General features: G+C 44.9%; 1 protein-coding gene across 1 annotated transcript in view; it reads left to right on the forward strand.

Annotated features, from left to right (window-relative positions):
- The window catches only part of CD247 (CD247 molecule), a 45,415-nt gene extending 43,083 nt beyond the window's left edge, over positions 1–2,332 (forward strand). The window contains exons 6-8 of the mRNA XM_054270467.1: positions 546–602; positions 1,794–1,835; positions 2,267–2,332. Coding sequence (XP_054126442.1) covers positions 546–602; positions 1,794–1,835; positions 2,267–2,332 — 165 coding nt within the window. The remainder of the gene's footprint in view (positions 1–545; positions 603–1,793; positions 1,836–2,266) is intronic.
- The last annotated feature ends 9,994 nt before the right edge of the window (positions 2,333–12,326 follow it).

Here is a 12,326-nt window from a genome sequence, read left to right on the forward strand (position 1 = left end):
CTTTTCAAGACTTCTCTTCCATTCCACCCAACTCTTCCCAGCAGACCCTCTGTCTTGGCTAGAAAATTTCTGCTCGCTTCCGAGTGACAGGAGAGAAACACTGGGGAGGTGTGGAAAAGAACTTGGAGCAAGATACCTGCTAATGCCTAATGCTAGTGACTAACCAACCTTGACCCCATGTGATTGCTGCTGCAGTATTTCCTGTGCATTTCCAGGTATTCCTGTGCATCTCCAGCCCCTGTGCCTGCTCTCTGGCAAAGGCCAAATACCAGGGCATCAAAGAGGGGCTGCTTAGGAACCTCTTGATGGAATTGATTTGACTCTGGCTAAATGTGTGGTCTATGCTCCAAAGCACAGACACAGGAAAGTTGATTCTCATGTCTTAACTTGGGTCTTTGGTGCTTGAGAAATGAGCTTGTTTCCAAGACCTTTACTGCTATTGAATGAGACACTCTGAGTTCAGCTGGTTTTGAATGTGGCTACCCAGGGGTAGCCTTGGCTTTTCCATTGTCACACTGACTCTTTTCCCCCCTCTCTGCCTGCAGTCACTGCAGAAGGACAAGATGGGTGAGGCGTACAGTGAGATTGGAATGAAGGGAGAGGTGAGTCTTACTTTCCTTCCTACTGAAAACATGGCAACAGAAAACATTTCAGCTTTTGGCCAGAAAACCCCTAAAAGCTGCCCTGGCTGGAGGGGCTGAAGAAAGGTCTGGTGTCAAATGCTGCAATGGTCCAGCAGCACTGGAAGATTTTGGGGCATGTTTCTCCAGAGCAGCTCAGAGCTGCAGGTTTATGGTTTCCCCTCCATGGGCTGCTGAGGCTGGCTGGTATTCCAGGATCAGGAGAGCAAGTGCCAGCCCCTCCTTGTGCCTGACCTCAGACAAGGAACAGGGGAAATGTCCTCCTTCCCACGGCTCTGCTCTCAAATGCTTAAGAAGGCACACATCAGTCACAGCAGAGGGAGAGCTTTTAGCTCTGTGCACACACTGCTGGGGGAGGAGGGCTTCTGTCAAAAACAAACCATCTGGGGACACTTGTTCATGGCAAAATGAAAAATTGCTCTGACCTACACAGGTTCTATTTTATGTCAAAGTGTCATATATATATATATATATATATATATATATATATATATAACCTTTCATTTCCTTCTGACACATGAAAAAAGGAGCATTTCAAAACAAAGTTTAGTGTTGAGAAATGCTGAAGCAACACCAACATTTAGTATTTTCCCCTTTTTTATTCTAATGCTCCTCTGTCAGAGTCAAGCTGCGTCTATGAGCTATGGGGTTATAAAGTTGCACCGTGTTTTTTGAATGTTTCTGTTTCTGGAGGGACAAGAACACCAAAGCCCTTGTCCCACTCACATAAATATATGATCATTTAATAGCTTGCTGCAATTTTAACTGTAACAAGCACTACTCCTTGACACATTTGTGATACAATCTAATACTAAATAGTGTCTACAGAAATGCTGCCAAATCTCTATACATACAGTGAATCAAAGAAATAGCAACATTCTAACAGTATGACAGGAAAATATGTCAGCCAATGAAAACAATTTGTTTTTATTTCCTATCCTCTCTATTTTCTCCTAAACAGCCCTAGCAGCATGTCAGGGCTGGTCCAGACCTCTCAGGTGCTTTCCTGTGCAGAGCAGAGCCCAGCCCATGCACAGCTGGTACATCCTGGACACCCTCAGCACAGCATGGGGGAGCTCAGAGGCTTCTTTCTTTTTGCATAATCAGGAAAGCACCCATTAATCAGTCTGTGCTTGTTTTATTTTCCCAAAGCAGCAGAGGCGGCGAGGCAAAGGCAATGAAGGTCTCTACCAGGTAAGCACCACCTCCCACAGCTGCTCCCCTCACCTGTGGTTGGATATCCAATGGCAATGTCAGGGAGGCACAGAGAAGGGATTTTATGATGATTTTATGTCTGTTCATTTAATTATTGATGCTCATTTTAGCATCAGTTAGCTCTTAATAATACACAAATAAAATGTACTCCAAAGATCTGCAGAACCAGTTAGGATCATTTGCTGTAATCATATTTTCATAACCATTATTCAGGATGTACCTTGCTTTCAGGTAAGTAATAGCTATTTGTACCACACAAAGACTAAAGAATCACTCAGGAGTAAAAACCTCTGTAGAGGGAAAAAGATCAGACTCCTGCTCCTGAGTGAGCCCCTGCCAGTCAGCCGGGAAGAAGTAAGCAACCACTCACACTCATCCCTCACCTGTTTCTCTGGTTTTCTCTTTTCCAGGGGCTCAGTGCAGCAACCAAGGACACTTATGATGCTCTCCAAATGCAGCCTTTGCCCCCTCGCTAGGTGGGAGCCTCAGAGGGGATGGGCAGGAGTGAGAGATGCCCACCTGCTTTGGGGAGGAGAGGGGGGAAAGCCTTTTTCATCCAGCACAAGCACTGTGTGTTTCCTGTGTGCAAGAACCTCCTGGGGTTGGTGCACAGAACCTGGACCTGGCCTTTCCTTCTCTCTCTGCTCCTGAATTATGTAACTGCTTCTGCTATTAGAATGTACATATCTGTAAAGTTGTTTCCAATTATAGGGGGTATTAGGCTTTTTTTTTTTTTTTGGTCAGGTTTGTGTTGTGGGGACCAGACCACACCTTCGAACAATCACAGCTATTTCCATAGGTCTTCCTTGTCTTCCAGAGTATTAAGACATGGAATTATGGCTTTAGTGCATTCAAATAATTTGCAAAGATTTACTGTATTTACTTCCTGTAGTATTTATCTTAAGACTATTTCACCCTTTTTGCTTTAAATTTGCCTTTAAAAAACTGCTTCAGTGGAGGGCAACTTTTTTCTTTAATTATAAAGAGTGACATGATGTTACCATAGTGAAGCAGAGAGGCTGAATGCCAACCTTCCAGTAGGAAGAAAATAAGCACCAATATCCAAAAAAAGATCAAGCAATAGCACTGCCACTCATCCATAAATATGAGCCAGGTAAGCTGAGTGAGAGACTCCTCTGAAGGCAGAAAAACAAAGAAAACTAGGAGATGGGTTCCCCTATTATCACTTCCAGACAACAAACTGTACAAGAGCCAACATAAATGCAGTTTCCAGCCCAGTCTCTTATGAGGCTGCCTCTAAAAGGTGCAGGCATCACTCCAAGGAGGTACCAGCTCAATAGTGTCATGTGTTTTTGATGAATTAATAAAACAGTGCCACAGTCCCGTGTGTGTGTGTAGGGAGCAGCAGTGGGAGTGGCACGAGCTCCTTACCTGAGGTATTCAGCCTGTCTGCACCAGCCTGCACCCAGCAGCACCATCTCCCAGGGAAGCTGAGGAGGACAGGATTCCAGCTGGAGCTCCTACACACATCCCAGAAGCTGGGATGGGCTGTTGGGAAAATGCCCCAAAGCCAGGTATCAAAGGGACACTCACCTCCTGCTGCTGCAGCCTCAGTTTTGCCTGTGCCTCGCTGCACAGGGAAGGCTGGAGGAATTCAGCAAGGACAAATCCAGCCCAGCAGCATCAGAGGTGCTTCACCTCGACTCAGGAGCTGACTAAGCCATCTCACCAATCCTCACAGAAGAAGGCTGTGGGAACAAGAGCTGCTGTTCTGGGTGCTGGCCAAATGAGGTTATGTCTTCTTTCCAGGGATTGGGTGGGTTAGCAGCAGAAAAACTTGCTGAAATGGGTGCTATGCAAGTTCCAAGGCAGTTTTACTTCTTTAAGCAGTAAAACTGTACCTGCAGTAGGTGCTTGTAGCTTTTAAAGAATATTTGCAATAAATTAAAGAAAAAAAAAAGTAAACTGAGACGTGGTAATGAATGTTTCTCGCAAAAAAAAAAAATTCCTAGATCCTTTACTGTTCTCTGCAGTGACAAGAAAAATTGAGAGAACTGGGTGATAACTGAGACAGCTGAGCTGAAAATTACAGTAAAGTTATGCTGCAAAGCACTTGACGCAAGAACAAAGAGTGCTGAAAACAGCTTTCTCTTTTTAAATCACCATAACTGTATCTGCAAGATGTAAAAGTCACATGCTTTAGCAGTGTGAAATACCAACCACCAAACAACAGGAATGAAATTCTTTGTGGGGGGATAAAAAAAATCAACTTTATCCTCTTTATATTTCAATGGATACCTTGATTTCAAAAAGCATCCAACGCTGGTTTTGGGGCCACTCCCTGTGGGGCTGAGCTGAGTCCTCTCTTTGCCTTCAGGAAGCGACTGAAGCTGTTTCTGCTTTTGGGAGAGGAGCTGATAAATACAGAATTAGAACAAAAGCTTCAAGCAGAGTGCATAAAACCCAGGCTCTCCTCCAGCTTAACAAGACAAAGGGCACCAGGTCAATCTTCTGGCCCAGTCTGATGCACAGGGGAAGGGCAATCAGCCTCCCCTGACACATTTAAAAACTACAAACAAGTGCATACATGTTAAAACACTTGGAAAATGGTTTAATGATGTTTACAACAGAAATGAACTGTACAATTACAGTAAGTTTAATATATATAAAAAATTACAGCAGACAAATGCATCTACACAAAATCTACCTTTTCATTCTGATTTACTGTAATCTACACAATCTCTCAATGCCTACAGCTATCTGTAGGCAACCACTGGGAAAATAATAATAATAATAATATAATAATAATAAAGGACATCTTTAAAGAGACAGCATTTCGCCTTCCTCCTCACCCTTAGTGTGATCAGCAAGGTTTTGAAATGTGTGGGACTCTCACATTTCAGTCTCCAGAAAAGCTTGGGTTGCGTTTGGGTAGGGTACTCCCACAATGGCCCTTGATTTCAAGTGTTCTGCTGACCTCAAGTGTAAAAATGCAGTGTATGAGGAAGGCCAAGGAAAAAAAAAACCTCCCAGCCAGTGTAAGCAGGCAGTTGCACAGAGCAGTGAAACCATTAGGACCAAAAACTTGTCTTATTTAGAAAACAAAGCAAAAAAGGACTGCCCAGACACTACAAACATTCACAAATCCTCATTTTGAAAATTATGATCAGATTTAGAAGAAAGGGCTTGGTTTCCCACTCCCAATTCTTCATACAAAGGGGTAGTTTTCAAACTAACACTGCAAATACATTTTTAAAACAAAATTTGAGCTACTTCCTCTTTGGCCCACCCCTTAAAAACAGTGAAACCCCCTTTGCACTGAGAAAGAACCTCAGGTCAGTGGGGGAAAACAAAAGAACATGCTGTCTCTTTAAAAAGAAAGAAAGAATCCCAGTTGGGAGCGGCCATCAGTGAAAATGCAATCCAAATTGGCGGTCTGGTGGAAATTCCTCACGGAATATTATGTACAGTTTAAAAACCCTTTGTAGTTGGTTTTTCTTTTATTATTATTTATGAACACCTAGGCAGTGAAAACCGTTATGTTAATACATACATAGACACACCCAAAACATACAAAAATACTATTATTTCAAACTACTAAGAATAGGACAAGTTCAGTTATCTCCATGCTATGACTTTAAGAGCATTACACTGAAACAAACAAGAATTTAAACGACAATTTTTTAATATCCCAGAAATATACCAAAATATACATCTAAGCTTTGGAATTACTGAGGTTAGACTAATGCAAGTGCTGGGTAATCGTACTTAATACACAAGTCTAAGGTTCTGCAGGAAAGAAATTATCTTTGGTATCTGCATCAGGCTAATAATATTAACATTTGGATTTTGCTTTGGGATAGAGCTTGTCTGACCCTAGAACCAAACACCCCCCAATCAACTGAGATTAAAAAGATCCATGTAAAAAGTTCCTCCATTTGCAATCCCCCCCCAAAAGTTAAAAAGTCACAGGCATCTACCTAGCATAAAAGGTTGAGAAATACAATGCATAGTTGCACAGTGGTGCTGCAAAAATAAAAGAAATCTAGAAAAAAGGAACTAGAGGAGAAATGAAAAGCTGCTTCTTCTTCTTCTTTCAGGGATTTCTCACAACAGGACAGCCTCTTCCAAGCAGTGAAGGGGGGGGAAGCTCAGAAGTGCACCTCAGCGTGTATTAATCAACATCACCCAGCCCCCAGAGGGTTAAAGCACCCAGCAGAGCAGCCAATCCTGCACCCAAGTCTTCAGCTCCTCAACCCACCTGCGAAGCCGTGGCCTCCCTTCCCAGCCTGTGCCCCAGATCTCACCCTGGGGCCGGGAGTTGCTGCCCGGGCCGTTCTGGAGCCCCAGGCCAGGCCGGCCTCACAGGTGGGCTTGGTGCTGAAGACGCCCTTTGTCTTTGGTTTGTTTGTTTGTTTTGAGTTTATACAATCATTAGGAAATCTTTGGTTTTGGCTGGAAATTTTAAAAGAACAAAACAAAACAAAGAAACCGCCCCCTCCCAACTTATAGCAGCCACCGTGACCTGACAAAGCTTCTCTTTCCCATGGGGGTAGGGGAACTACATTCAAATAAAGATGGACCGGGTTAAGGATGCAGCTTCTGGCCAGGTTGGGGAGTGGGGAAGGGATACAGGATTGTCAAATAATAAAGAAGAAAATTAAGTATTTGGAGATTTCTATTCTTATTCCTTTTTTTTTGTTTTTTTGGTCATGGTAAAAAGTGAGTAGCATGTATGCAGCACTGGGCTGAGAGTGCCTCCTGGCCCTGGAGCTCAGCGTGGCTCTGGGGTGGGAAAAGGCAGCGTGGGTGGCCCTTTTCCATGGAGAGTGGAGGGGAGGGGGTGGATATTCACAGACTAATCAAGAGGACCCCTTGTAACCAAAGGAAATAAGATAAGATTGCAATTTGCCCTCACTTTGCAGTAGCTTTTAAGCAGCGACATTCAGAGGCGTTCGGGGGTCACTCCCCAGGTTGCAGGTCACGGGGTGCTATAGGCCAGAGTTCAGTGTTAATCAAAGGAGGGAGGGCAGACTTGGCAACTCTGTGGGGTTTGGAGAAAGTTAAAGCAAGTTACTCAGTTACGAGTTAGAAATGAGGTATACGACAGCTCCTGTACCTGTGGCGGATAAACACCCCACACCTACTCACACCTAGCCTTAGATACTACCACAGAGGAAGGAAATGGAACAACGGCATGGCGGGGACGCAGCAGGAGCTCCTGCCCGGGCACTGGGGGCACTTGGGGCCGGAGCTGCTCCAGCCCTGCCCCGCAGCGCTGCCTTCCCTTCCCTTCCCTTCCCCGCGCTGCGGGGAGGCGCGGCCCGGCTCCCCGGGAACTCGCCGGGAGCGGCCCGGAGCTCCAAGCCTTTCTCTTTGCGTTTTCCCCTCAGACTCGCTCGGGTGCAGGGAGCACCGGGGTCACAGAGGCCGACACATGGAGAGTGAATGGGGGAAGAACTAAAGGTTTTGTCTCAACTGCCTTGTTCTCAGGACACTGTCACGGGTGCTCTAGTTCCTCAATCGTTTCTCAAGGGGGTTGTGCGATCTCCACGAGTTGCCCCTTAGCATGCCATTCCCTAAGGTCTTAGGAGTCCTACTGTTAAATAATCTCAGGGGTTTATAGCACCGCAACGTGCCGGCTTGGAACGCACACGAAGTTATGACATTCAGGGAAAAGGGCTTCTGTAGCTGCTGCCACAGAATTCCCCAAAGGCAGTGTGAATCCTGAAGTGGGGCCTACAACAGATAAGACAATTTTGGGAGGGAAGGGGAAGCTAACGTGATAAATTAAGTATCTTACGGTATTATGTAAAGCTCTGCCGGAGAATATCCCCCAGCAGACCGACACAGTTTTAAGACAGATCAGCGTTTTGGTCTGAGCTACTTGACAATGTCCTGTTTGGTAGAGAGATGAAATAAGGCAGAGGGGGTATGTTCCAGTTCTGGGGCTGAGCCTCAGCAGCACTAAGGAACGCCAAAGGTATCATCTTCCCTCGCCTCCCACAAGCTGTTTCATTTCCTTCCTCAGATTTGTTTTCCATAAAGCACACCTTGTTTTCCACTTCTTTTGTTCCAAGTGCTCTTTTCTTTGAGAAGTCATTTCTTCAATATCCCTATTACCTATCTATAAATCTAACTAGCTCTTTGAAAAGTCACACAATATTAATACCACTTTTACATAATGTCAGAACAACAATTCTATTAGTAAAGCTTTCAGTGAAGTTCTGCAACCCAATTGGTGTCCGGAGGAAGAGTAGCTGGACAACCCGCTCTCCCCCTTCCTCCCTCCCTTTCTTCACAAGAGCTCACCAAGTTCACTGATAAAACAGCTCAGCCCAATAGCACGATACATGAACATGTACAAGGCTACTTTGGGGAGCAAAGAAAGGAGTCTTCAAGGTCCCTCCCTTAAGAGAAAGACCATCTGCAAAAGCCGTTGAACAGACTCTGACCTTGGACTACACTGCTTCCACATTTGAAGGAAAGAAACAGTTTTCCCTGACTGTATCCCAACATCAGCCTAAGACCTGCAGCACTGGGCAAACCCCAGACACCGTTTGTCTTCACAGAGCCGATGCAACTCCATGCAGAAAAGGTGGGAGTACCCGCAAGAGATGAGGTCCTTAGAGGAAGGGACACTGACCCAAAGCTCAAAAAACCCCCACCCAGCTTTTCCTCTTACCCGCTCTGAGAACAGCAGAGCTGACAACTTATCAGTGCCTTTGGTTCCCTATGAGGCCACGGGGAATTCTCCCTCCCCAGTGGAGCGGAGCTCCTTTAGAAACGCAGCTCTGGCTCCCGCGCGCAGCCGGCGCTCACACGCACTCGCACACACACCCACCCACGCACACCCTGCCCTCCTCCCCCGCTCCAGCAGCCCGGGGGAAACGGGCAGGGAGCCTTGGAGCCCGCACGGAGCTGGCTGCAGCGCCCTCCCAAGGCAAGAACCACTCGCTCTTCTGCTACTGCCACCGCAACACCGAGACATCGGCCAGGAGAACGACCCGGTCCCTCGCCAACAACGCCTCAAAGCTCCTCTCCCACAACCTTCTCACAGTATTTCAACCCTTTCAGGCAGACCAGCCAGGTGTTAGGAGTAGGTTAGCTTTCACCTCTCTCAGTTTGGTTTTTTCTTTCATAGTTTTTGGTCTAGACAGGATTAGCATTGCTATTAGAAAAGGAAGTGTTTAAAAAGTTTTCCACCTATTATCAAGCACTACAAGCCCTACATTCAGTAACAAGACAAGGGGGATAAAAGGAACCTGTTTCACTTTTGCTCTCCCAGATAGATTAAGATGCGACAACCATTCTTGTCCCTCCCTGGAGTTAAACACAGCGGACCCAGTTCAGCTCTGGAGCAACTCAACTCAACCAAAATGGATTTCCAGCCCCGAGGTCGATCCCAGCCCAGTACAGCCATCTCTCCCTCGAGCCTCCCCGATATTTGCTGCCTCATCTTCAGATCCCAGCGAGGGACAAGGAAAGGCCGAGAGGGAGGGAAGTGTGCGCACACTCGAAAGGACCCTGAACAGCAACCCCATCAGTAACCTGCATGCCACCACGTGCTGTGCTGCAGATTAGACCACAGATAAACCAACCAAACAACAATCCCAAACCCAGGAGCGACAAAATGTTTCCTTTGGCAAGACAGATACAAGGAAAAAAATTTATGAGCAAACATTTTCCTTCTAACACAGTCAAACCCCCTTCTCTGCCCTCAACATCCACCCACCCCCACCCAACCCTATAAAGTTGTAACCTATAAACAGGATCTCAAATACATACAGCATAATCATGTTTATCAATCATAATAAACCATCAGTTCAACTAAACTCTACAGCTAGAATTATCTCCACTATTTATAAAGTTTGCTTTTCTCTTCTGATTTTTTCAGTTTAAAACCAGTTCTGCGACAATGCTAAGCTATGCTGAGGTATTTTATGAAGGTGCCAGAAGCCAGCTGCTACCCACAAGTATTGTTCTCAGAGCTGTATGGTGCTACCTTTCGCTGAGGGAAGAGGGGGAAGGAGCAAGGAGGGAAAGAGGCAGAGGGATGGAGACAAGGAGGGAGAAAGGGGGCCCAGATTATTCCAGTTATGGACGGTTCTTAGCAGGGCATCACTGATGGACCCAAAAGCAGCCCCAAGACAAAGCTCAGTAGCTGCTTCATGTTAAGGAATTTGGTCAGAAAATAAGTACCTGATACGTTCTACATGCTGACCTTATTTGTCCACGTGATGTCTATTCTCCCACAGTTAAACTATTTGTCATTTCAGTGCAATCTCCCTAACGCTCTTCTAACAGCATCCCAACAGGGGTAAAAATTCAGAGCATGTCCGCACTTGAAGTATCCTGGGAGAAGTGGCAGACAGATCAAATGCAGATAGATAAGTTGAAAAAAATCAAGGGTTTTTTTTCCGTGCATTACTATGTCCATGTGTGAAGATATGCAAATAGAGGAATTGCTTTTCATTGTTCCAAAAGCACTGAAATTCCTTGCACTGACACAGAGGGAACCAGGTACCACTCACAACGTGGAGACAAAGATATTAACCTAAGAAACTGTGAATTGTGAGCCAACAGCTTTTTGACAAAAATATCTTGTCAAATATCTTTAAAGTATTTTAGGGGAGTCCCCTCTGGAAAGAAGAGAGAAACTCACAAGCAGCAACAAGAGATTTAATGAGAAGGGCAGAACTTGTGCAAGGTAAGTATCTTGAATTCTATATTGCTACAGTACTTTGGGAGGGAGAGGGCAGATGTCCTGGTTGCAAAAATAGAAAGGGATTAGAGTTGGCTGTGTGAGAACTGACAGCCATAAATGCAGTGGGGAGCAGCAGGCCAGCTTATTCCTTTGGTAATACTCCACCCTAGGCATCATCCAACAGGGACACACAGGCCCTGCTGGGGTACAGGGTGTGGAGAAAAAGCATTTAACCATTTCAGGTAGAACAGGAACAGGGAACAGTGACTCTTTGTAAAGTTAATGTGGCAATAAAAACATCTACATTTTAAACTTCCAGTTTAAAACCAAGTACCATTGAAAGTTTGGACCATGCATTATTTTATCCCTCCTAAAACACTCTAATGACCATGAGAAGCTACCTGTCTCTTTAAGATAATTTTGTATCTTTATATATTTCTTTATCTAAGAAAATATGAATTAATATTTAAGGTAAATTAGACGTTGCTTTGGTTTAGTATCTGTGGTATGGCTCCAGCTGTAATAGTTGTGTTGCTCCATTTGCAACAACAACAAAAAAAGAGGGAATTCCCGTTTTAAGGAACGCTGCTTTGCAGGAATGTGCACAGAGTTAAGGAATTAATTCTCCTGTGTCCTTCACTAACTCAGCTACAGAAATGTGCCAAAGTACCCTGTGTGAGGCTTACAGAGGTGGCATTTGAACATTAGGTCACAGTTCTAAAAGATGTCACATCCACACACCTCACAGTGATTGATAAAAACATACTTCAACTAACAGGTGTTGTACAGCGACTCAGAAACAAAACAAATGCTCTGGAGGAAATCTAAGCAGATGTAACAAGTGGAAGCAGCCACACCTGGCTGTGTGTACTTTCTTTGGGCTGTTTGTGAATCCTTCCACGGTGACTGTGGAGAGTGGGTTCTAAGGTGATCAAGTGTGCTAAAGCCAAAGTGTGTTAAAGCAAAACACGTTTTTCTTAAGAACAGAAAAAAATGTCAGCACCAAGCTACAAGACCAACTCCTGAAGCCATTCTCTAAATTGTTTCTGACCTTCTGGGCATATCTGTGTTTGTTTTCCTGGAAATCTCTTGCTTTTTGAACTATCCCTGTCAGCAGGGAGAGCTTTCACCGTATCTTTTCTTGCCTGGGTACTGTGACATGCTTGCAACTATGAAAAGCAACCCTCTCACCTTTAAATACAGAGACATGGAAGTCTGAAAAAGAGATGCTATTATCCCTTTCCAACACACCACCAAACTTCCTGTGATCATATTTACTGGGTTTGTACACAATTGTTCTTGTTTCTTTTCAGATGCAACAATTTCTGCTGCCAGCACGATGATGATTTAAAAAAGAAACTTCTGCTAAATTCTGGTCCATGATCTCATATTCTTTTCATTCTCTGAAGGAGCACATGCACTCTAACTTGGCAGATGTACACCCACTGCCAGTCTGATTTCTGTCTTTCACCTAAACACTGGAGGTAGCCAGCATCCATGAGGAAAAACACCGATAGGGATGAAAGGTAGGCTGCAGGAACAACAGTCAGTCAGTCACAGGGATGTTTTAGGGGACAATGAATCAGAGCACACTGGCAATGGATGCCATGGGATATGTGCTGTTCGGATATTATGTCAGTTTCTGCAAACAAAACCAAGCTTTTTTGGATATGTGGCTACTCTGAGTTTCCAGTTTCTCTCAGAAAAAAAATCGCTAAGAAATTCCCTGGAATCTGGGCCCCAGATAGGGTGATGGGGTAGAGAAGAGGAGGGTAAAGAAAGGGGTATAAGGTGCTCACACC

This window comes from Melozone crissalis, unplaced genomic scaffold (genome assembly GCF_028551555.1).
Source record: "Melozone crissalis strain CALT ecotype California unplaced genomic scaffold, PUWL_Pcris_2 ptg000009l_1, whole genome shotgun sequence".
In the NCBI taxonomy this organism is placed as follows: Eukaryota; Metazoa; Chordata; class Aves; order Passeriformes; family Passerellidae; genus Melozone; species Melozone crissalis.